We start from the raw sequence: 26,707 nt of genomic DNA, 5'->3' as shown, positions 1-26,707 counted from the left end.
TTGTTATATCCTCTTGCTGAATTGATCCCTCTATGATTATATAATGGCCTTCATTGTCTTCTTTTACTGTTTTTAACTTAATGTCCATTTTACCTGATGTAAGTATAAATACTCCTGCTCACTTTTGGTTTCCGTTTGCGTGGAATATTGTTTTTTCTCTTTACTTTCAGTCTACCTGTATCTCTACAGGTGAGATGAATTTCTTATAGGAATCATCTAATTGGGTCATGTTTTAGCAAGACATCCATTTAGCAAGTCTATATTTTTTAATTGGGATTTTAATGTGTTTACATTCAGGTTATTGTTGATAGATGATGAATTATTTCTGTTCTTTGTTAATTGTTTTACTGTTTTTTGTGTATCCTTTGATCCTTTCTGTCTTTCTTATTGTTTATTATTGCTGTTGGTGGTTTTGCATAGTGCTATTGTTTGACTCCTTTCTTGTTCTCATTTGTGTGTCTGCTTTACAATGAGTTGCATACTTTTGTGTATTTTCCTGATGGTCTGTATCACCTGTTCACAGCCAGGTGTGGAAATTTCTTAACCATTTTTTTATAGGGCCTGTGTAGTGGTAATGAATGCCCTCAGTTTTTGCTTGCCTAGGGGATAATTTATTTCACTTTTTTTTTTTCTTTTGAAGGATAGCTTTGCTAGATCTAGTCTTCTTGGATGACAGTTTTTCTTTCAACACTTTGAACATATGATCCTATTCTCTCTTGACCTGTAAGATTTCTGCAACAAAACCCAATGTCAGTTTGGGGACTTGACACTTATTTTGCTGTTTTAGAATTCTCAGTGTCTTTAAGAGCTTGACTACAATGTGTCTTGAAGAAATATTTGTATTTGGGGGTCTTTGAGCTTCCTGTATCTGGATGTCTAAATCTCCTGCAATACTTGGTAAGTAATAACTTGGTTCAGTTATTATTTTATTAAATAGGTTTTCTATGCCTTTGCCCACTTCTCCTTCTGGAACACCCAAATTTGGAATACTTTTTTGCTTTATTGTGTTTCATCTGTAAAATAGGATTTCTTCATTCTTTTTTATTCTTTTAGTCTTTTTATTTGACTGAGTTATTTCAAAAGACCTGTTTTCAAGTTCTGAAATTATTATTTTTTTGCTTGATCTGGTGTATTGTTGAAGGACTCCATTATATTTTTAATTTCATTTGTCGGTTTTTTTTTTTCAGTTCCAGTGTTTCCGTTTGTTTATTTCTTAATGATATTTATCTCTTTATTTCATTTCTCATTTTGATCATAAATATTTTTTTGTTGGTGTTACTGGTGTTCTCTTGTATATCATTGAGCTTCATTAATATCATTATTCTGATTTCTTCTTCTGCAATTTCATACATTTCTTTTTGTTGAAATTTGTTGATGGAGAATTATTGTGTTTTTTTTAGAGGTGCTGTTTAAAACAATCTTTTAATGTTTATTGTGTCCTTACATTGACATCTGCATATCTGGTGTAACAGTCATTCCTTCCAATTATATTGATTGCATTTATCAGAAAAAAATGTTTTCCTATAGATGTGTGTGTCAATATGTTTCCATCTCTGTAAAGGAATATCTGAGACTGAGTAATAAAGAAAAAAGTGATTTATTTTGGTTCACAGATCTGCAGGCTGTATGATACGGTTTGAGTGTGTCCCCACCTAAATCTCATCTTGAATTGTAACTCCCACAATTCCCACTTGTCATGGGAGGAACCTGGTGGGGGTGATGAAATTATGAGGGTGGGTCTTTCCTGGGATGTTCTTGTTGTAGTGAATGAGTCTCATGAGATCTGATGAGTTTATCAGGGGTTTCTGCTTTTGCTTCTTCCTCATTTTCCTCTTTCTGTCACCATATAAAAAGTGTCTTTCCAGGTGTCGAACAATGAGAACACATGGACACAGGGAGGGAAACATCACACACTGAGGTCTGCTGGAGAGGGCTGGGGAGGGACAGTGGGGGGTGGGGAGGTTGGGGAGGAACAACATGAGGAGAAATGCCAGATATAGGTGATGGGGGATGGAGGCAGCAAACCACATTGCCATGTATGTATCTATGCAATAATCCTGCATGATCTGTACAGGTACCCCAGAACCTAAAGTACAAAAAAAAAAAAAGTGACTTTCACCTCCCACCATGATTCTGAGGCCTCCCCAGCTATGTGGAACTGTAAGTCCAATTAAACCTCTTTTTGTTCCCAGTTTTGGGTATGTCTTTATCAGCAGCATGAAAACTAACTAATACACTATACAGGAAGCATACTGCTGGCATCTGCATGGGGAGATCCCAGGAAGCATACAATCATGGTGGAAGGTGAAAGGGCTGGCATATCATATAGTGAGAGAGGGAACAAGAGATAGAGGAGGGGGGAAGGTTCCACACATTTTTAAACAGCAGGATCTTGTATAAACTCAGAGCAAGAACTTACTTATCACCAAGAAGATGATGGAGCTGCCCACATGATTCAAACACGTCCCATCAAAAGGGGAAGAGAGGGAAGGGGAGGGAAAGGGAGGGGAGGAGTGAGGAGAGGAGGGGAAAAATTTATTCAGTAAAATATGTTTTGTCCATTACTGCTAATAAAAAAAAAAAAAAAAAAAAAAAGAAGAAATTAAAAAAAAAAAAAAAAACAACACCTCCCATCAGGCCTCGCCTCCAACAGTGGAGATTTACATTTCAACACATTTAGAGGGGACAGATGTCCAAAACATACCATTGCACTCCTGACCCCCCAAATCTCATGTTTTTCTCACCTGACCCCCCAAATCTCATGTTTTTCTCACATCACAAAATACGATAATCCTTTCTCAATGATCCCTCAAAGTCTTAATTTTTTCCAGCACTAACTCAAAAATCTCAGTTCTCAAGTGCAGAGTTTCACCTGGAGATGAGTTACTTTCAATGAGCCTGTGAGATTTAAAAAAAAAAAAAAAAGTTATTTACTTCCAAGATACAATGGTGGCACAGGCATTGGGTAAACATTCATGTTCCAAAAGGGAGAAATCAGCCAAACGAAAGGGAAAATAGGTCCCACACAAGCCTGAAATCCAGCAGGGCACGCATTAAATCTTTTAAAGCTTTCACATAATCCTTGACCCCATGTCCCACATCCTGATGTGAGGGATGGACTTCCAAGGCCTTAGGCAACTCCACTCATATGGCTTTGCAGAATGTAACCCACGTGGCTGCTCTCATGGGTTGGAGTTGAATGCTTGCAGCTTTTCCAGGCAGAAAGTGCAAGCTGTCAATTTAACATTTTGGGGTATGGAGGATAGCAATCCCCTTCCCCCAGGTCCACTGGAAAATATCCCAATGAGGACCCCGTGTAGGGGCTGCAACTCTATGTTTCACTTTGGCAGTGCCCTAGTGGAGTCACTCTGTGGGGGTTCTTCCCCTGTGACAGGTTTCTGCCTAGGCATGCAGGCATTCTGTTGTATCTTCTGAAATAGTCAGAAGCTACCACGCCTCTTTCACTGTTGCATTGTTTGACTACAGACTTAACATCACAAGAAAGCTGCCAAGATTTACAGCTTGGACCCACTGGAGCAGCTGCCCAAGCTGTATCTGGGGTCCATTGAGTGTCCCAAGGTTGAGCAGGGCAAAATTTACCTCATCTTTATGTCTTCTTCTGAGCTTCCCACACTCTTCCAACTTCTGCCTGTTACCCATTTCCAAAGGTGCTTCCACATCTTCAGGTATTTTTATAGCAATGCTCCACTCCTCAATATCAATTTTCTGTATTACTTTTTTTTTCTTCTGTTGCTATAAAGGAATACCTAAGACTGTGTGATTTATAAAGAAAAGTAGCTTATTTGGCTCATGGTTCTGCATGCTGTACAGGAAGTATGGCAATGACATCCTGCTTCTAGTGAGGGCCTCAGGGAACTTACAATAATAGCAGAAGGTGAAGAAAAAGCAGGCATATCACATAGCAAGAGAGGGAGGAAGGGAGAAAAGGCAGGTGTCACACACTTTTATACAACCAGATCTAGCATAAACTCAAAGCAAGAATTCATTCATCACCACAGCTATTCACAAAGCCATTGGTGAAGGTCCCACCTCCATGATCTATTCTTTTTGTTTTTTATTTTTTTTTTTTCTGAGATGGAGTCTCACTCTGTTGCCCAGGTGTTGCCCAGGCTAGAGTGCAGTGGTATGATCTCAGCTCACTGCAACTTCTGCCTCCTGGGTTCAAGTGATTCTCCTGCCTCAGCCTCTTGAGAGCTGGGATTACAGGCACCCACCACCATGCCTGGCTAATTTTTTCTATTTTTAGTAGAGACAGGGTTCACCATGTTGGCCTGGCTTGTCTTGAACTACTTACCTCAAGTGACCCACCCACCTTGACATCCCAAAGTGCTGAGATTACAGGTGTGAGCCACTGCACCCGGCCAACCCCCATGATCTAAACACTTTCCACCAGACCTCATCTTCAACACTGAGGATTACATTACAACATGAAATTTGGAGGGGACAATTACACAAACCATATAAATATATCTATGGTGTTGGTTGAGTAAGGAACTTAGGCTTTGATTCTGGATGAACACAGTAGTAGAGTCCTCATATAATTTCTTTGGCTATAATCAGTGTCAATGTTGTCTGTGAGTTTTTCAGAGTTCCACAGGCCTCAGGCTGTGGCTGTTAGTGAAGTGTGTAGTGAGGTTTGGTTTGGGATGGAGTTGCCAGATGGTGGGCCTATCTTCACGCTCCAGTGGTGGAGGTGATGGGCCAGGTGGGCTAGTCCTTGGACTCCTCTGTGGTACATGAGGGCACCAATGGTAGAAGGTATTTGTGAGCCAGTCATTGTGCCTCCATGTGTTTTGCCTGAGTGCCAACAATGGCAGTAGTTGGCCTAGTAAGCAGATGTATCCTCAGTCCCTTGGGCATCCTGCATGGCATCAGTGATGGCATTAGCAGCTGTGGGGCCACCCTCAGACCCCAAGGCAGCATGAATAGGCACCAGAATTGGCAGTAGTGAAACTAGGGAGGAGCAGTCTTCAGGCCCCTTGGGTGCTGGTAGTGATGGTGGTGGCAAGTTGGGCACATCCATCCTTAGAATTGTGAAAGGTATATGTAAATGCTGGGATTGTTAGTGGGGCAGGCCTATCACTAGACCCCTATATGATGTGTGCAGGTGCTAACAGACTAGCTGGGCCTGTCTTCAGGCCCCTTAAAGTCATGCATAGATGGAGGGTTTGACATGTGGAGTGAGTTGATCCCCAGGTTCCTAGATGGTGTCCTTCAGCACCAGCAGCGCTGGCAGTGAATAGAGTGGGTATGGTCAATAGAAAGCACTCTGGGTTGATCCACTGGCCTCCAGATGATGCATACGAGTGCTGGTGGCAACAGCAGGTGCACAGGTCTATACTCAGGCTCCTCAATGGTGTGCACAATTGCCAGCTGTGGGAGGTGGGGCATATCAATCCCTAGGCCTCTGCATGGCATTCACCACCCATTTTTCAGGGTTTAGGACACTGTGTGGGCTAGAGTGTTGGGAGCCCTTCTGCACCACTGGGTCCAGTTGGTGTCACAATACTGCAACCCTTTCTGTGGGCATGCAGAGATGTCAGAGGGCTTTTTATGTAGTGTTCAGGATAAATGCATACCGCTGGCCAATCAGTGTCATCTCTTGGGTAAATCCTGATGTCACGTTATTAAGAGATGAATAATTGATGGTTTCTAGATTATCTAGACCAAACAATAGAGTTTTTTTCCTTCATCTGAACCAACATATTACAGTATCTAAGAAGTATTAAAACTATGTACACCCATTTAAAGATGAAATACGAACTATCTCATTAGAAGTCATAGTTGAACACGAACATGTTATTCTTCTGAAAGAGCCAAATTTTGGTTTGATTTCTTTGTCACATGATTTCTTTTCTTGATGGATGAAAAGTATGAAAGGAAACTTTTATATCTGTTGCCTAGTTTTGTACATAGGTTTCATTTTACAAGAGAATCTCTCTGTAAAAAAAGTTTAAAAATGCATTGAAAGCAGAGTTCTGAACTGAGTAAAGTTCGTAAATGCATATATAAAAATATTTAACAAATGATGCAGAATAATAATAATAATAAAAAGATGTCAGAGGGTTTCCAGGGATGCAGAGGTGAATGTTGGGTTTCAGGACAGGATGCAGTCTGGCTAGAAGTGGACTTGTAAAATGATGACATGATGCAGCTACTTGGGTTTCAGGGGTTGTTTGGGACCCAGTGCAAACTCCTTCTCTGGAACAATGCCATTGTATGGACTCTAGGAAGCTTCTGATCCTTGTATCAGTGCTTCTGAGGGCCAATGGGCTCTTCTATGGCTAGCATTGCTGTAGTCCATGGTAGAAATGTGGGCTGCTGGGCAGCTCTCTTTTATCTTTGCCTTGCACTGGGAAGTTCCTCCTGGCTTTGAGCTAATCCTGGCCAGGCCAGTTGCTTCACTTTCTTCTCCTTCTGTACTTCAGAGGTTCCCCGTCACTTCCCTACCGAATTTGAATGTATTCTCTTAGATGCTGTATTCCACGTGCAATTGTCAAATCACTACTTTGTTCCTTCCTTGTGGAGAAGGTGAGTGATGGGTGCCTCTAGTCAGCCATAGTACCAACTCAGGTCTTATCACATTCTGAATTTGTATTTCCCTGATAAATAGTAATGTCGAGATTTTAAAAACAAACTTGTTGGCCATTTAGGTATACTCTAAAAAATGACTATTCAGGTTTGTTGCCCATCTTTTACTCAAGTTGTTTTCTGGCTGTTGAGTTTTTTAGTTCCTTATATAAATGTTCCCCAACAAACGATGGGGTTAAATAAAGACAAACTCATCATAAGTTGAAAAATACCATAATTCAAAAGTGCATTTTGGACTTATGATATTTTTCAACTTATGGCTTTATCTGAATGTAACCCCATTTTAGGTTAAGGAGTGTGCTGAATGCATATCACTTTCACACCATTGCAAAGTCAAAAAGTGATAAGTTGAATTACTGTATGTTGAGTACCATCAGTATATTTTGTATATTAACCCTTTCTTCAAATGTATAGTTTGCAAATATTTTATCCCATTCTGCAGGTATTCTCTTTACTCTGTTGATTGTTTTCTTTGCTGTGCAGATCCTTTTTAGTTTGATGTAATCACATAAGTCTATTTTCACCTTTATTGTCTGTGCTTTTGAGGCCGTATCAAAAAAAAAAAAAAAAACCTCAATGCCCAAACCAATGTCATGTATTCTGGTAGTTTTACAGCTTAAGCTCTTATGTTTAAGTCTTTCATCCATTGGAAATTATTTTTGGATGTAGTGTGAGATCATTTCATTATCCTGTAGAAAGGTATTTAGTTTTCCTAATACCATTTATTGAAAACTGTCCTTTCCTCATTAGGTATTCTTGATATCTGTGTCAAAAATCAATTTGCCATAAATGCATAGATTTATTTGTGAGTTTTGTATTTTGTTCTATTGTCTATATGACGGTTTTAATGCCAGTATTATGCTTTCTTTTATTACTATAGCTTTGTGGAAAATTTTGAAGCCAGGGAGCACGAAGTCTCAATTTTTGTTTCTTATGCTCAAGATTGCTTTGACTACTCAGAGTCTTTTGCAATTCTATACAAATTTTGATATTTTTATTTCTGTAAAATATGTCATTGGAAATTTAATAGAAATTACATTAAATCTGTATAAAGCTTTGAGTAGTATAGACACTTCAATAATATCACTTCCTCTCGTTCATGAACATGGACTATTGTTTCATTTTTTTCGTAGCTTTTTCAATTTTAAGTAAATGTTTAATAATTTTTAGTATACGAGCCCTCACCTCCTTGGTTAAATTAGTTTCTAAGTATATTATTTTATTTTGTAGCTAGTGTAAATAAAATTGTTTCCTTGATTTCTTTTTCAAAGAATTCATTTAGTATATTAAAATGCTACTGATTTTTGTACTTTATTTTGATATCCTGAAAATTTACTGATTTCAGTTCTTAGTTTGACTTGTTTTTGGTGTACTCTTGAAGGTTTTCTATATTTGACAGCACACCATCTGCAAACAGGAACAATTTAACTCCTTCCTTTCAATGTCTATGCCTTTATTTATTTCTCTTACTTAATTGCTCTGATTAGCACTTCCACTGCCTTGTTGAATAGAAGTGGCAAGAGTGGGCATTCTTGTCTTCTCACTTATCTTAAAGAAAAAACTTTCAGTTTTCCACCGCTGAGTGTAACATTAGCTGTGCGCCTTTCATTATGGCATTTATTTTGCTGTGCTACATTTCTTTTATACCTAATTTGTTGTGAACTTTTATCATGAAAGAATACTGAATTTGATAATTTTTTTCTACATCTATTGAGATGATCATAAGGTTATTTCCTTCATTTTGTTAATGTAGTTTATTACATTTATTGTATATATATATTTGTATATGTTGATTCCTTTTAGCATCCCTGAGTAAGTTTTAGTTGATCCTGATGAATCATTCTTTTAATGTGATGTTGAATTCGGTTTGACAGTGTTTTGTTGAGGATTTTTGCCTCTATGCACATCAAGGATGTAGGCCTGTAATTTTCTATTGTTGTAGTGTCTTTGGCTTTGTTATAGGTGTAATTCGGGTCTTGTGAAGTGACTTTGGAAGTATTCCCTCTTCTTAAAATTTTTTATAAGAGTTTGAAAAGAATTAGGAATTAGTGTTATCTCTTTTTAAAATGTTTGGTCCTGGGATTTTTGGTCCTGGGATTTTATTTGATGGGAGAGTTTAATGTTTGCATGTGATGTGATAGAAGTTTTGCATCGTTTCTTCGTACATGAATGACCAGTTGTCCCAGCACGATTCAGTGAAACACCCATCATTTCCCCACCAATATGCAATACCATTTTGTTATATTAAGTGATGCAAGTGTCAAGTTTGGGGTCTCCATTTTTGTTCAAATACTACACACAGTTACTTATCATAGCTTTATAATTAGGCTTGATACCTGGTGGAGAAAACCTCATGAGTATCAGTTTTTCTCTTTTAAATCATTAGTTGCGTGGATTATATTTTTGTAATGTTAAATCAACTTTGCATTCATAGAATGAACTCACCCTGATCATAGTGTATTATCCTTTTTACTAACAAATAATAATAAATTGTTACTTTTAATAATTGCTATACATTTCTGAATTTGGTTTGCTAACATTTATACCATGAATAAGATTGGCCTGTAGTTTTTCTTTTTTCAATTGTCCTTGCTAGGTTTGAGAATCAAAGTCTTATTGGTCTTATAAAATGAATGTAAGACAGCTCCAGGGTTTTCTATACTTTTTGGACATATTTGTTTAAGACTGGAATTATTTATTCCTTGAATGTCTCAGAGTTTCAGAGTTTCTTTTGTGGAAATAATTTAATCTACTAGTTCAATGTTTTGGATATTTTATTCTTTCTTGAGTTAATTTTGATGCTATAATTCTCCTAGGAATTTGCTGATTTCACTACAATTTAAAATTTACTAGCATAAAGCTGTTAATAAAAGACTTGGAACCAACCCAAATGCCCATGATGATAGACTGGATAAAGAAAATGTGGCACATATATACCATGGAATACTATGCAGCCATAAAAAATGATGAGTTCATGTCCTTTGCAGGGACATGGATGAATCTGGAAACAATCATTCTCAGCAAACTGACAGAAGAACAGAAAACCAAACACCACATGTTCTCACTCATAAGTGGGTGTTGAACAATAAGAACACATGGACACAGGAAGGGGACCATCTCACACTGGGGTCTGTTGGGGGTTGGGGAGCAAGGGGACGGAGAGCAGGGGGTGTGGAGATTGGGGAGGGATAACATTAGGAGAAATACCTAATGTAGGTGACAGGGGGAAGGAGGCAGCAAACCACCGTGGCACGTGTGTACCTATGTAACAATCCTGCAAGATCTGCACATGTACCCCAGAACTTAAAGTATAATAAAAAAATTGTAATTGCTTTATTTATCCCATAATTTCTTCTGAAATTTTTCAAACCTATAGAAAAGTTGAAAGAATATTACAATGAACAGCCACATGCCCTTCATCCAAATTTACCAATGGTCATCATTTTGCCACATGACTCTTACCTATTTTATCTATCTGTTCACATGCACGCACACACATACAGTCACACACACACACACACACTTTAGTGTACATCACTTAAGAATAAATATATTCTCCCACATAACCACAATGCATTATCATAATTGAGACAATAAAAATAATTACATAATTTTCCCTACTGTAAGGTTGTATTAAAATCTACTCAATTGTCCTTAAAAATAACAGAAGCGGCCGGGCGCGGTGGCTCAAGCCTGTAATCCCAGCACTTTGGGAGGCCGAGGTGGGTAGATCACGAGGTCAGGAGATCAAGACCATCCTGGTCAACATGGTGAAACCCCATCTCTACTAAAAATACAAAAAATTAACTGGGCATGGTGGCGCGTGCCTGTAATCCCAGCTACTCAGGGGGCTGAGGCAGGAGAATTGCCTGAACCCAGGAGGCGGAGGTTGTGGCGAGCCGAGATCGCGCCATTGCACTCCAGCCTGGGTAACAAGAGTGAAACTCCGTCTCAAAAAAAAAAAAAAAACAAAAAACAAAGAAAGAAAGAAAGAAAAAAAAATAACAGAAGCAATGAAGCCACTTTTGTGCATTGAACACTTGTTTTCATGGGTTTGGTATTTTACAGGGATGGAAGATAAAGTCCGGAATCCACATAGATAGGAAATCTAACAAGAGACCCTGATTCCGTACATTTGAAACCCTAAAGAGCTATACTGTCAGTGAAAGGAAGAAGTAGAAGTAAACATACCCAACCTGCACCAACCCCCAGAGAACTGCAAGGAAAGTTGCCTGGTTCCTAAGCAATGCAGGGGATAAAGCTATCACTGAAATTTTGTAACTCAAGCACACCCTTATGAGAATTACAACCCAAATTCCCATCATCTAGGTGGCCCTAAAAGCCTCAAGCTGTTAATTGAATTTAATGTCATTCTACAATAATAATACTCCAGTACCTGAAGGAAGCAAATGCCAATTCCCTATAGAAAAAGATTCCATCATCTAAGTTCTTAAAGAAGTCCTATAAATAAATTTTCAAGAATGGGCTGCTTACCACAAAAAAATACCCAGCAACAGAGCAGAATAAGGAGCCACGACGGAAAGCTGTCACATACTGATAACAGAGAAAGATCCACAAAAACTTCAGATATTGGAATTCTCAGACATAAAATATGTAATGACTATGCTTGTTACGTTTAAAGAGGTAAAATGTAAACTTAAAATATGTGTAATGAACAGTAAGCTATAAAGAATGATCCTACAGATTTATAAAAGAACCAAATGGGCCGGGCGCGGTGGCTCAAGCCTGTAATCCCAGCACTTTGGGAGGCCGAGGCGGGTGGATCACGAGGTCAAGAGATCAAGACCATCCTGGTCAACATGGTGAAACCCCGTCTCTACTAAAAATACAAAAAAAATTAGCTGGGCATGGTGGCACGTGCCTGTAATCCCAGCTACTCAGGAGGCTGAGGCAGGAGAAATTGCCTGAACCCAGGAGGCGGAGGTTGCGGTGAGCCGAGATCGCACCATTGCACTCCAGCCTGGGTAACAAGAGTGAAACTCCGTTTAAAAAAAAAAAAAAAGAAGAACCAAATGGATTTTCTAGAAACTAAAAAGACATAATAAAAGCATAAAACTAAGATTAGAAACTCTAAATAGACACTTAGCATTTCACTAAAATACAGTACTCTTTGGCATTAAACTCAGAGAAGTTGATGGAGAACAGAATATCATTCCAGTAATTAATTACAAATTACATAAGGAAAATGTACTTTACACTGAAGAAATCTGGAAAGTCAGGTAATGCAGTGATCAAAAATAGCATTTCAAATATTGGAGTAAATTTACATTTACATTATGTACCTCATGATCAGATGAAATGTGAAGTATACAGTATAACTTATATAGTATTTTCACAAACACTATTTTATCTGAATGTCATAAGGAAACAATCCTAATAATCCAGAATGAGAAACATTCTGTAAGAACTGGCCTGGACTCTAAAAAATTCAGTGTCATTAAGAAGCAAACAAAATTCCAACATACTTCATTTTCATTAAAACACACCAAAGAGACATAATCAAATGTAATGTGTAAAATTTCACTGAATACTAGATCAAAAAAAGAAAAAAAACTATAAAAGGCATTTTAGGGACAATTAGATTTCAATATGACCTTATAGTAGGTAAACTTACGCAATTATTTTTATTCTCTCTATTATGATAATGCATTATGGTAACGTAAAAGAATATATTTGTTCTTAACCAATGCACACTAAAGTATTTATTAGTCAATTGTCATGACCTCTATTCCACTCATTTTCAAATCATTGAACTGAAAGTTTGTATGTGTGTGTGTGTCTGTGTGTGTGTGCACATGTGTGTGTGCGTGCAAGCATGCATGTGTATAAATAGGTAACAGTCGTGGTAAAATGATGACCATTGGTAAATTTGGATGAAGGGTATATGGGTGTTCGTTGCAATATTCTTTCCACTTTTCTATAGGTTTGAAAAATTTCAAAAGAAATTGTAGGATAAATGAAGCAATTATTAACTTTATGCTAGTAAATTTTAAATTGCAGTGAAACCAGCAAATTCCTAGGAGAAATATAACATCAAAATTAACTCAAGAAAGAATAAAATATCCAAAATGTTGAACTAATAGATTAAATTATTCCCAGAAAAAAAAAAAAAAACTGAGATATTCAAGGAATAAATAATTCCAGTCTTAAACTTATCCCAAAACTATAGAAAACTCTGGAGCTGGCCCAGCATGCTTGCTCACACCTGTAATCCCAGCATTTTGGGATGCCAAGACTGGTGGATCACCTGAGGTCGGGAGTTCGACACCAGCCTGGCCAATATGGTGAAACCCCGTCTCTACTAAAAATACAAAAATTAGCCAGGAGTGGTGGTGGGCACCTGTAATCCCAGCTACTCAGGAGGTTGAGGCAGGAAAATTACTTGAACCTGGGAGGTAGAGGTAGCAGTGAGCCAAAATCACGCCATTGCACTCCAGCCTGCGCAATAGAGCGAGACTCCATCTCAAAAAAAAACAAAAACAAAAACAAACAAACAAACAAACAAAAGGAAACTCTAGCGCTGTCTCAGGCCAATCTTATTCATGGTATAAATGTTAGCAAACCGAATTCAGAAATGTATAGCAATATTATAAGTAACAATTTATTATTATTTATTAGTAAAAAGGATAATACACTATGATCAGGGTGAGTTCATTCTGTGAATACAAAGTTGATTTAACATTACAAAAGTATAATCCACTCAATTAATGGTTTAATGGAGAAAAACATACTCATGAGATTTTCTCCACCAGGTATCAAGCCTAATTATAAAGCTATTATAAGTGTGTGTAGTATTTGAACAAAAATGGAGGCCCCAAAATTAACCCTTGTGTTACTTAGTATAACAGAATGGTATTGCATATTGGCGGGGAAAGAGTGGGTGTTTCAAGAAATCATGCTGGGACAACTGGTCATCCATGTACGAAAAAATGATGTAAGACCTCTATCATATCACATGCAAACATTAATTATGGGATGAATTAAGATCTAAATTCAAAAGACAGAAATGTAGTGATTTTCTTTTTTTTTTTTTTTTTTCTGAGACACAGTCTCCCTCTTTTGCAGGCTGGAGTGCAGTGGTGCAGTCTTGGCTCACTGCAGCCTCCGATTCCTGGGTTTAGGAGATTCTCCTGCCTCAGTCTCTCGAGTAGCTGAGATTACAGGTACCAACCACCAAACTCGGCTAACTTTTGTATTATTAGTAGAGGCGCGTTTGCACCATGTTGGACAGGCTGATCTTGAACTGCTGAACTCAAGTCATTTGCCCACCTTGGCCTCCCAAAGTGCTGAAATGACAGGCATGAGCCACTGCGCCTGGCCAGAAATGTAGTGATTTTAGAAAGAACATAGGAAATGCATTGGGACATGATCTCAGGATCGAAACCTATGGGGAAGTGGAAGAAGCAGTACAGGACAGAAGGAAAGGAAGGACTGCAATACAGTCACAGCAAAGGCCTTAGACAATCCTACGGGGGTTCTGAAGCTAGAATGGCCCTTCAAAGCTATCCTGACTTGGGATGGAGGTCAGGCCCTTTATATACTCACATCAAACACCCATTGGATGCAGGCTGATCCTGAGAAAGGTATGTAAATTTTGGTAAGCCCTATGTTGGGGAGAAATTCAGCTGAGATCTATCTGTTCCCAACACTCCCAGTAGCTTGATAATGAGTGCTTCTGTCCTGGAGAGTGGTATCTGGGTGGCACGTGATAGCATCCACTATAGACTTCAACAGACACTTCAACAGAAAAATCCAAAAGGTCAATAAATATGTGAAAACATTGTCTCCTCATCAGTCCACAGGGAAATGCCAAAAATCCATAAAACACACTTATCTGTCATTAAATTGTAAAAGTTTTAAAAAGACAATAGCATATATTTGCAGATGTAGAGAAATTAAAATTCTCATACACTGCTTGTAGAAATGCAAGTTCGTGCAACTGCATTGAGAAACATTTTGCATCATCTAGCTAAAAAAAAAAAAAAGAAGCAAATGCCTTTTGTCCCAGTGATTTCACTCTTAGATATTTTGAGAAATTCTTGCACATGTATACCCCCAGACATTTAAAAGAGCATTCATAGAAATATTGTTTATGTAAACATTGTTACCTTTACACTTGAAACAACACAAGGGAAGTTCAAAGCTCAATGTGATTAATACAGTTGTTTATATAATAGAATACTATAGAGCTATGGAAATAAATATCTACATGGATTAATTACACAAGCATAATTCTGAGAAAAAATAAAGCACAGAAGGACACATACAATATGATTCAATCTATTTAAAGGTCAAAAACAGGCAAAATCAAACTATAATTTAGGTTTGCATTCATCAGTGGCAAAAGTTTTTGTTTTCATAGAAAGGAGAATAATTATCACTGAAAATAAGATAGAGGTTACCTTTGAGGAAAGGGAAGAGACGAAGTAAGTAAGAGGTACCTGGATGCTTCTGGAGGTCTGGGCAATAAATGTTTCGTATCTGAACCTGAGTAGTGGACACATGTGGGTTTATGCTATCATTATTATTTCAATTGTAGATATATGCTTTGTTTGTTCCTCTGTTTTTATATTTCATAATGACAAGAACTAAAATAAGAAAAGGAAAATAAGTGTTTAGAGATGACCATCTGCTTCTATCAAGGTTCAGCCACATTATAATGAAAATACGATTTAGAGAAAATGCTAAGGGAAGACAGACAGCCCACAAGTATTACTATAATGCAACAGATCCAGAGATCCAGCATGAGGAACGAAGCAAGCAAGCAGGAAGGCGCTCCATTCACTCCTCAACTAATGAGGGATCCAAAGCTTGTGTTCTGGGCCTCTCACCCTCAGCTGTTCTGGCATCTTATGGTGCATTAACCAAGAGGCAATGATCGTTTTTACCAGGACATGTACCTTCCCCTTGCTGACCTATTCTAGTTCCTTTGAAAATGTACCTGGCCCCATTCTCTCCTACACATGCAAATTCTCTGCCAGGTCCTAACCTGATAAACAAAGCAGGCTAATATACTCAGGGGTGCTCAAGCATAAATTTACATATTAACTCTCCTAAGTAATGCCTAAACATTTAAAATAGCAGATTTCAGAGAAAAGGTACCTTTGCATTCAGTGTTCTCTTGACCATATCCTCCACCAGCCCTACAGAGTTCCTTCCTGAACTCTCACAGACTAATTTTAGACCCTCAAACTCAGACCCTTTACTTCTCTCAATCATAGGCATGGTAATGTGGTTTGTAGGAATTCTTCCCAAACAATATGATTTGTTTTTTTTCCTCAACAATGTGATTTGAAGATCATTTCATGTAGATTAATATAGATCTACCTCATTTTTATTAACTGTTGCTTTATCACACAATATAAGATACCCATATCACACAATTAATTGTATCACACGATATAACTGCCATTCCCTTATGGAGAAGTATTTAGGTTGTTTATAATTCTGCACAATTACAAGCAATGCTTAAATTAATATGTTTATGGTATATGGACTAACCTGTGTATAACTGAGACTTGCTCTACTATAGACACCAAAATGTGAAATTTCTGAGAGTAAGGCATAAGGCCTTTTTGGTCATAATAAATATGAAAAAAGTTCCCCTCCAAAACAACTACCATTTTTATCTCCAGCCAGTAATTTATGATTTCCCCTTTCTATATCATTTGCCTACACTTGGTCTTATAATACTTGTAAACATTTTCCAGTTAAATGAATGGAAAATAGTTCAACTTCACTTTATTTTTCTAATTACTAATGAGATTGAATTTTTTTTTTCTTTTGAGATGGAGTCTTGCTCTGTCACCCAGGCTGGAGTGCAGTGGTGCCATCTTGACTCACTGCAACCTCTGCCTTCCGGGTTCAAGCAATTCTCCTGCCTCAGCCTCCTGAGTAGCTGGGATTACAGGCACGTGCCACCATGCCCAGCTAATTTTTGTATTTTCAGTAAAGACAGGGTTTCACCATGTTGGTCAGACTGGTCTTGAACTCCTAACCTCGTGATCCACCTGCCTCAGACTTCCAAAATGTAAGGATTACAGGCGTGAGCCACCGCACCTGGCCTCAACATCTTTTCTTATGTTCATTGACTACATGTAATCTCTCTCTGATTTGTTAATTTCTTTTAAAATTATTGTATACTGTTATTTTTTCTTATTGGTTTGTAGGATTTTAAAAAACACATTCTGGATAGAAATCTTGCATTATATATGTGGCTATCTTTAAATTTTGTTTATGGTGTCTTTCATGGTTCACATGTATTTAATCTTTGAAAATTCTAAACATATCTCCATAATAACACTGAAAACACTAATGTGTTTCTTCATATGCTGGTCTCTTCCACCAGAGAGTTAATTTCTTGAGAGCAGGAGCTGGGTTTTATTCGTATCCATAGCAACCAGAAAAGAGACTGGATTATTGTATGTTTTTAGTCAATATTGGTAGCCTTGAATTGATAATGCCTTAAGCCCAAAGGGATGACATTGACTCTTAGAATAAAGAAATGAGTAAAAAAATCTGTGAGATTTCTTATTTTTCATCATTTGTAGTGAAAATTTCATCTAGTATCCCCAGGAACAGTCACTTTTCAATTTATTCTTCCTGCTCTCAGCCTCAATCTCCATCACAGAATTTCCCTCTTCCTATTTTTCTCCCAGAGTTTCTCTGAAAGGTGGGGCAACTTCCACATCTTCACTCAGAGCTAGAATTTTTACTGCTGTGGCTTTCAAGTTGAAAGCTGTTCCAATACTATCCTTTTCCTCCTTACTTCTTGAGAAAACATAAACAAAATGAGGACAGATCTGTGCAAGAAAATCTACCCAGCTAAGTCTGTATCCTACAAACTCTTGTCAGATCCTTTGTAGAAAATATGCAAAAGGATCACAAAGCCTTCATAAGGCTCCATTCAGGGACATGGCTGAATAGACTCCCCAAAATGGGGAGGACCTCGTACGATTAAACAGAGTAATTGTCATGATTAAGACAACCTGGCTTCCTTTCTTATCCCATAATACTACGTATATAGTAGTTTCATTATAACTTCACCCAGCTATGGAAAAAAAGTGATCTACTCATGTCATGCTAGAGAAACAGAGATCGGCGACTAAGTCAAGAAAATAGCCATGATTTCTGAAGTTTAAAATCTTTTTATTAATAAAAAGTACAATAATTAAACTGAACAAGATTGCTTAGTACCCAAGCACACACCCTGCATGGATGCCATAGTGGGAGAGTCTCTGAAGTAGAACAGAGTAATCTCTAAGTGGCCATGCTAACAGAGGCAAATCTTGAGATCTTGAGTATCTCCAGGTGCATAACAGACTTGTTTATGAGAGATTGCTCATGATCCTAGCCTCAAAGCCATGCCTCTGGAGCAAGAACTAGTATAAAATAGAGGGAAAACAAGGTGTTGCTCTAAAGCACTAAAATAATGAGGCACAAACATAAGAGTTATAGAGACTCAAGCTTAATATACTGCTTTATAATTTCTTTAAACAAACTAACAATGACAAAAAATCAAATTAATCCTTTCACTGCAGGCTCCTTTCCCCAACACAAAAAAGAGAACCAGTTTCTGGCATTGCTCTCCTGCTGTGACCTCCTGTCAAAAAACAGGGATGGACACTGTTAGGAATTCTCTTCCCCTTTTAATCCAGTGATACAATGAAACAGCACTGCATACAACATAGTTACAAAGTAACATCCAACACAGCTACTTACAGTGACTCTAAGAAAGGAAGGAGAGTTTTAAAGTTAACAAAATAGTGTCTCTTCCTCTGACCCCAACCCAACACCAGAAAAGGAAATGGAAAGTAAAACCAGTGTTTGGAAAACAAAGAAATTTCCTTCCACTGGTTTAAATCCCATCCTCTTCCAACCCACTCCCACCCCAACCACCCTACCCAACTTCCCTCCTCCTACCTATACTATTCAGAGTACAGTAAGTCGGGAAAGAGGAAATGTAAGTGGTGAAACCGAACTGCCCAAGGTTTAAAGGGCTCTGGAAAATTGCCTTTGTGCTTCTGAGAGTGTGACATGTGATGTGGTCCAAGCAGAGTTACAAAGGGGGAAGAATACAGCTTTTGAAGCAATGAATTTTGCCTACCTCTTCCTTTAGGTCCTAACATATTTCAAGTATGGAAATGGATGATAATCCTATTGTTAGTAACAAAGAAGACGTAGGGAACGTGAAAGTAAGAGAATAAATAATATTGCTTCCAGTGGCCACTCTTCAATGATCCTCCTTACTGATTCAAATTTATCTCTTTATCACCTAGGGAGTCTAATCTTTACATTGGATAAATATAAGGTATTATAACTATCATAATAATGGTTATAATACTTGCTTGCTCACTTAGATCTCTCATCATTTTTGCCGACATAATCTATGAGAAGCCTCACAATATTCCTGTGAGGTAGATATTGAGATCCCCATTTTGCAGATGGATTAACTGAGGCACAGAGAGGTGATCTGACTTGCCTAAGGTCAACCAAGTGAGACTTGTAAAAGTATAGAAGAGAGGTGACTCAGGGTAACATCACTGTTGTCAGACAGCCATATTTAACAGTAAGAAAAGATAGTGCTACGTGTTTATTTAAATTTGGCCCACCCCGTTTCTTCTGTGTCCATCCCTCATACAAGGATTAGCAAACTGGAGCATCAGTCAGTTCCTTTGGCTTACTTAAGGTTAGGTACATTCTCGATGGTTTGGATCATGAGAAAACTTTTCAGGAGCAGGACAGACCCTAGATTCTTGGAACTCAGATCACAGAAATCCCTAATTCCAGAATTTTGCAGACCACTTTGTTTCAAAGAGCTGTTAAGAGTTCTAAAAATATCACTATCATGTACATACACACTGTGCTGTAGTTGATCAAAGTGGCTTCCCATGGGTATACAGGTTAACAATTCAGATACTGCTATATATGTACACTGAAGTTGAAAAATTAAATAAATAGATGACAGAGGTTGAGAGCCAAGTTTCTCAGTATTAGTGTGGGAGGTTTCAGACAAGTAAGAGGAAGAAGCTAGAATGATTCATGTGGTAACAGATTAGAGTTGAAAACATCAATATGAACTCATGTTTAGCTAAATAAAAATCTGAATGATTACATATAGAAATATTTATAGACATGCGCATATACATAGGATAGTATACACACGTTTCCTTGCTCTGTTAGCTGACATGGCCTAGAAGCAACAATAGCCCAGTAGTAACAAGGATACCTAATGCCCAGATATTGGTTTCTAATATAATTAACCAGTAAAAGAAACCAGGACGCCTAGAAGAAATGGCTGATTATAGGAGTAGGCCACAAAATATGTAAGATGAGCCTGGAACATCTTGCAATGGCAGAAAGGACATGCCAGGAAAAAATGATGGGAGTACATCAAAAGGAGTTGAGAATCACCCAAAAGAGCTCCCAATGGCCAAATCTGAAACAATTTAAGCACCAAAATAAACTAGTAGTAATAGATTATAACTCAAAATATAAAATAAATATCCATGAGTCCATGCTGATATAAATAAAGTATCGTATAAATAAATAAATGGGGGAGAAGAGACAATCTCCCTTAAACAATGATTCCAAATAATTTATACAAGATACTTGCTCTCAAGGATGTGGCATATAACTTACCATTCCTTAAGCATGGGCTGCACATAGTGATTTCCTTTCAAAATGTACAGTGTGGAAGGGAGGAAAAAAAAGCACAGGGGAGAAACCCGACAAAGACTATTTCAGCCAGGTGATCAAGGTTAACAACAGTGATAAGTCATGTAAATACAGGCATACCTCGTTTTATTGTGCTTTGCTTTATTGCACTTTGCTGATATTGCATTTTTTTTTTTACAAATTAAAAGTTTGTGGCAACCCTGTTACCAGCACATCTATTTGGCACCATTTTTCCAACAGCATGTGCTCACTTTGTGTCTGTGCCAGTAACATTTTAGCAAGAAAGTATTTTAAAATAAGGTATGTACATTGCTTCTAAGACATAATGCTATTGCACATTTACCAGACTACAGGATTGTATAGACATAACATTTTATATGCACTGAGAAACCAAAAAGAGTGTGTGACTTGCTTTATTGTAATTATTTGCTTCACTGCAGTGATCTGGAACCAAATCTCCATCATCTCCAAAGTATGCCTGTATGATGATGATGAAAATGGCACTTCCTCTCTGTGGTCCTACTCTCAAAAAACTCATAACCCCAGTCTAATTATGAGAAAGACAACTGACAATTTCCAGTTGAGGAAAATATTTCTCAAAACTGTCAAGGTCACTAAAAACAAGGAAAGTCTGAGAAACTGTCACGATCAAAAGGAACCTAAGGAGATATGACTACTAGATGTAATGTGGAATCCTGAACAAGATACTGAAACAATTCTTTTTTTTTTTTTTTGAAACGGAGTTTCGCTCGTTACCCTGGAGTGCAATGGCGCGATCTCGGCTCACCGCAACCTCCGCCTCCTGGGTTCAGGCAATTCTCCTGCCTCAGGCTCCTGAGTAGCTGGGATTACAGGCACCTGCCACCATGCCCAGCTAATTTTTCGTATTTTTTTTTTTTTTTTTTTTTTTTAGTAGAGACGGGGTTTCGCCATGTTGACCAGGATGGTCTCGATCTCTTGACCTCGTGATCCACCCGCCTCGGCCTCCCAAAGTGCTGGGATTACAGGCTTGAGCCACCGCGCCCGGCCCCAATTTTTTAGTATTTTTAATAAAGAAAAGGTTTCACCATGTTGGCTAGGCTGGTCTCAAACTCCTGACCTCGTCATTGCCCACCTCGGCTGGGATTGCAGGTATGAGCTACCATGCCCAGTCGGTGTTGTTACCTAATACCCTTTTTAAACAATCCCTTAAAAAGGATATTAGGTAAAAACTACGGAAACCTGAATACCGTATGGACTTCAGTTAATAATATTAACACGTCAATGTGTTTCATTAATTGTAACAAATGTAGCACACTAATGTAAGATGTTAATTAACTGGATGTAAGGTATATGAGACCTCTCTGTACTAGTTCACAATTTTTCTGTAAATCTGAAACTGTTCAAAAATAAAGCTTATTTTAAAAGAACTTAATATTGAAAACTTTTGTCTTGCCCATAATGCACTATGCCAATTTAATCTACCCAATCAGTTTACACTCTTCACAGTTTTTCCTAAATTTTATTATAATTATGAAGTTTATTATGTTCAACTGCTGATCATCAGATAGAGGATTTCTGCTGCAACAAATCCCAGAATATTATCCAATCCTATTGATGCCCTAAGCAACTGTCCAGGCTACTGGTGCTTTGCTGTTATAAACACAACAAATTCAATTAAACCCCAAATGCTATTCAAGAGAGATACATTTTAGTTCCTTTCTACCACCTCACTGCCTGTCTAGCAAAGTTTTATGTGTTTTTGGTATAATAACTCAGTAGTGTTCTATATTTGAATTCCTGTACTCTATAAAATTATGTTAATGAATCCTGACACACATCTTAGAGCATATGTAAGCAATTGGGAAGCTTTTATCATTTTTTGAAGGGGAGAGAGAAATGAGAATAGGGTTAAAATTTCTTTACTATAGACAATTCACAAACATAAAGTCTCTCATTATGTTACAAGAACATTTTTTTTTTCTTTTTTTTTTTTTGAGACGGAGTTTCGCTCTTGTTACCAAGGTTGGAGTGCAATGGCACGATCTCGGCTCACTGCAACCTCCGCCTCCTGGGTTCAGGCAATTCTCCTGCCTCAGCCTCCCAAGTAGCTGGGACTACAGGCACGCGCCACCATGCCCAGCTAATTTTTTGTATTTTTAGTAGAGATGGGGTTTCACATGTTGACCAGGATGGTCTCGATCTCTTGACCTCGTGATCCACCTGCCTCGGCCTCCCAAAGTGCTGGGATTACAGGCTTGAGCCCCAGCACACAGCCTACAGGAACATTTTTAAATAAAGGCTCAGATGTCAGGGACCCCAATATTTGGGATACTAATTTGATCAATCTAATTTGGTCAACAGGATATTTGATCATCTTCTTTGATAAACAGATCATATGTCTCAAGGCAAAAGATTCTGAGGTCTGAGGGGAGCAGTTCAGTTCTGAGCTCTGAAAAAGGAGTATCAGGATCCAAACTGTGAAGAAAATGAGTAAGCTTGGGCTCTACTGTGAAATACTGCATCAATCAATTGTAAGTTTAAATGTATGTTAATTAATCTTTACCAATCTGTCTTACAGCTACATTAGAGGTCTCCTATAACAGACTAGCTTTTGAGATCTCCTAGTGCTTTAGCAATTATGCACATTTGGAACTTGTATACCCCAAATTAGGAAAAAGCCCTGATTGATAACAATGATAACAGTAAAAACCCACATGTCCTTTTGAAAAATTTTGGATTCATGGAGTTTATGATCTAGATAGATACTGCAAGTTAAAATGAGGTAAATAAAATCTAGAGATTATAGAAGTGTTAGAAGTGTGTGTCTAACGTTATATGGCAATGACCACAAGTACATTTTACTTGCTATTTAATCAGCTATAAATGATTTTTGAGGTCTAAAGTTTTTCTGAAGAATAACATAAAATCAGACAAATATTGCCACCAATCACATAAACTTTAATTTGGTTTAATAATGTGATCCTGGTCAGGTGTGGTGGCTCATGCCTGTAATCCCAGCACTTTGGGAGGCCAAGGCAGGCAGATCACTTAGGTCAGGAGTTTGAGACCAGCCTGGCCAACACGGAGAAACCCCACCTCTACTAATTGCAAAACTTGGTCAGGTGTGGTGGCACACACCTGTAATCCCAGCTATTCAGGAGGCTGAGGCAGGAGAATCACTTGAACCCAGGAGGTAGAGGTTGCAGTGAGCCAAGATCACCCCACTGCACTCTAGCCGGGGTTGACGGAATGAAAGTATGTCTCAAAAAATAAATAAATAAAATTATGTGATCCCTAGGATAATGAGCGTGCAGGAGTATAAGGCCTCAAAGAAACATCTGGAGAACAAATTTGACCCATATTTGTCTCATCTGTAAAATATAAGGGATGAACAGAACTAGATGGTTAATGGGATCCCTTCTTGGTGCTAGAATTCTACAATTCGGTGAGAATGGACAGCCTCAGGAAATAGTAACCTAAAGTATTCAAGCAGGGTTGAAAAAAAAAAGGTGTTCAATATAAAGACAATCTTTAAAAGAGAGGCTGAGTCCAAATTCAAGTGATGCGAGCCCCCTCCCCCACCCCTGACCCCAGGAGAGGAAATATGCCATGTGGAGGTAGATCTGTGGTCCAGGGCCAGGAACAGAGGATTTTATACCCCAGATCATATTACAAAACAATCTGATCGGGCAGCCAAATGAGTATATTATTCAACTTGCTGTAATAGCTAAAATAAATGGCTTAGGCTTTCATAGCAGTTGCAGAACATGAAATTGCTTTTTGTACATCAGTTTCCATGAAAAGTATCTTATGATTCATTTGAAACAGGAATGAATGCCAATAATTCTGTGGAGTGAACAACACTCTGTTCTTCCAACCCCTCACTTCTGTATGACACGCCCCTAGTGTGTGATTTCTCATCATGCAATATACTCAATTGTTTCTTTGTGTAAATGAAAAAATAAGCAGCACAGCCAGCCCCTCAAGACACTGTCTCAACAGCCTGCCATTTGAATGAGGTTTGTGATTAACAGCACTTTAGATAACCTGTCCAAATAAATGTACCCCTCTATTTGTTCTCAGGATCATCCTAGGTCTGTTTGTTCCTGTCACGGCCCAACCTACTCTCCTGGAACATTTTTTCCTTACTGACATGTCTACATGTGCTTTGAGTATCTGTCCAAATTTAACCCAACAAATAATCATTGTGCAGCAAAATCTTAATCCTGAAGGAGAAAGTGAAAGAGAAGAAGAGGAGGAGAAGGAAAAGAACTCCTCATTCCCTTGATGAACTTAAGAAGCAGAAGCACCAGCACCATCTGAAAACCAAACTTTAAGGGGAAATAGGATTCGATTTATTAAAACCTTTTGAGTTTGGTATGGGACTCAGCTTATTCACTGGAAATGTGCCTCATACTCAGAAACCGAATCCTTGTAAATCTTACCACTCAACTACACTGTTATGGTCTTTCCATCTAGGAACTTAAAAAAGTCATTTAGGACACTATCAAACCACCTTTAGGTACTTATCTAAAAAACATATGGATAAGAGTTCTAGAAAACAAGAGAAAAATAGGAAAGAAAAAAGCAGCGTATGTTTGTTCACAGCCTTGAGTTTGATTCCTGTTTTGTTACTGTAGGAAAAACGTCCTATTTTCAGAGCAGGGGGTATGGGAGGCATCCATGGGTGCCACACTGGAATTCAACCCATATGGAGGTTGACAAAAATGGGTCTGGACAATGGAGAGGTGAAGGTGGAATATGAAGAACCCCACGGGAGACTAGCTATCTTTTCCTCCAGTCTCCTCAACTTGGCTCAATGGGCTGCTTCAACTCCATTTCAGATGCAAGCTGAAGTCAAAGAGGAAAAAACTGTCCTGACCTCAGCACACAAACAGGAAAGATACGAGCGCAGCTTCTCTAGTGCGACTTGTGTAGCTCACATGGTGTCATGGCGACGGCGATGCAGGGACAGGTGGTCAGAACGAGAAAAGCTGCGGTTGCAGTCTGTGCACCGGAAAGGCTTGATGCCTGTGTGCTTGCGGAAATGGCGAGTGAGCTCATCGGAGCGAGCAAATTTCCAGGAGCAGCCATCCCAGGTGCACTTATAAGGCTTCTCTCCTAAAAAGCAAATTTGACAAAACAAAGAGAATCAGAGAGGGGGTGATTGGACACTAGAAAGATAATAGAATATGTAACTTGCATCAAGGCTTTAGTGAAAAGGTTAGGCAATAACCTCGAAGGCATATGCTCGTTCATCTTTTAAATTAATTAATTAATTGAGAAGCACTGTATAAATGTACATGATGTTTTGAGATGTATATACACTGTGGAATGGCTAAGTTGAGCTAAATAACATACATATTAACTAGATACTTATCACTTTTTTTTGTGGCGAGGACTCTTGAAATCTACTCTCTCGTTGATTTTCAATAATACATCGTTACTTACAGAAATCCTAAAGAAAGGCCAAGATGTTAGAGTGGGAATCACATAGTCTCTTGTTCAAATAGGCCTTTGTGTGATCCGGGTCTACTACAAACTAGCTGTGTGATCTTAAATAATCACTTCTTCCTGGCTTGGTCTCTGTTTTCTCACCTCTAAAGGATAAAAATATATCAGAAAGTTGTTCAAAACATTTTCTTTCTTAAAGATAGCTAGCAGGCAATACACCTAGGATCTAAACTCAGGTCTTTAGCACTTTCCATTGTACCACACTAGTAATAGTCCTCTCCTCTAATGTCACCCACCAAACAGTCTAAAATAGAGCCATATATACACAAGATGAATGTGTGACTCAGTGGAAAGGGCCCTCAGCTAAGGCTACAGGCCTTCTGTGTAAGGCTAGAAACTCACGGGCATGTAATGACATGAAGTGCAGTGTTCAGGTGAAACTTTTTGAAATAGCTCCATGCCCAGAATCATTGGGTTGTATTTGAATTATATATAGGATATGTATGCTCAAGATAGAAAGCTAAATGGAAACAAAAGTAGTATAAAAAAACAGTAACAGAGTATGACCTCATTGTGGCATATAGATCACACGCCTCACATTTGTATACTCACAATAAAGGCAATATCAATACACTTAAAAGTACATTATGAGAGAAACTGTTAACAATGAATGACTATGTGGAAAGTGAGAACCAGGAATAGTGGGAAAAGAACTTTTCATTTTTACTTTATACCCTTTGAAACTGTTTTAAAATGCTTTAAAATCATACTGTTGTATCATAATAAAAATTTTTAAATAGAAAATAAGCTATACAAACAACAGTAAATATTAATTGTGGATAAGCCTGGGTTGTAGGATTAGGGAAATGTTTGCTTTCTTCTTCTTTTTTTTTGGACATGGAGTTTCACTCTTGTTGCCCAGGCTGGAGTACAATGGCACGATCTGGGCTCACTGCAACCT

At 38.2% G+C, this 26,707-nt stretch overlaps 1 protein-coding gene across 3 annotated transcripts in view; it reads right to left on the bottom strand.

Moving 5' to 3' along the window:
* Positions 1 to 17,578: 17,578 nt before the first annotated feature.
* Positions 17,579 to 26,707, bottom strand: part of KLF8 (KLF transcription factor 8) — a 337,674-nt gene continuing 328,545 nt past the window's right edge. For all 3 annotated transcript variants that reach the window (XM_074392158.1, XM_074392157.1, XM_003943996.3), the window contains one exon: positions 17,579 to 25,413. In XM_074392158.1, the coding sequence (XP_074248259.1) occupies positions 25,232 to 25,413 (182 nt within the window). In that variant the 3' untranslated portion in view covers positions 17,579 to 25,231. The remainder of the gene's footprint in view (positions 25,414 to 26,707) is intronic.

This window comes from Saimiri boliviensis, chromosome X, assembly GCF_048565385.1.
Source record: "Saimiri boliviensis isolate mSaiBol1 chromosome X, mSaiBol1.pri, whole genome shotgun sequence".
In the NCBI taxonomy this organism is placed as follows: Eukaryota; Metazoa; Chordata; class Mammalia; order Primates; family Cebidae; genus Saimiri; species Saimiri boliviensis.
The sequence above is the reverse complement of the archived record's forward strand: the minus strand, read 5'-3'. Positions and strand labels throughout refer to the sequence as shown.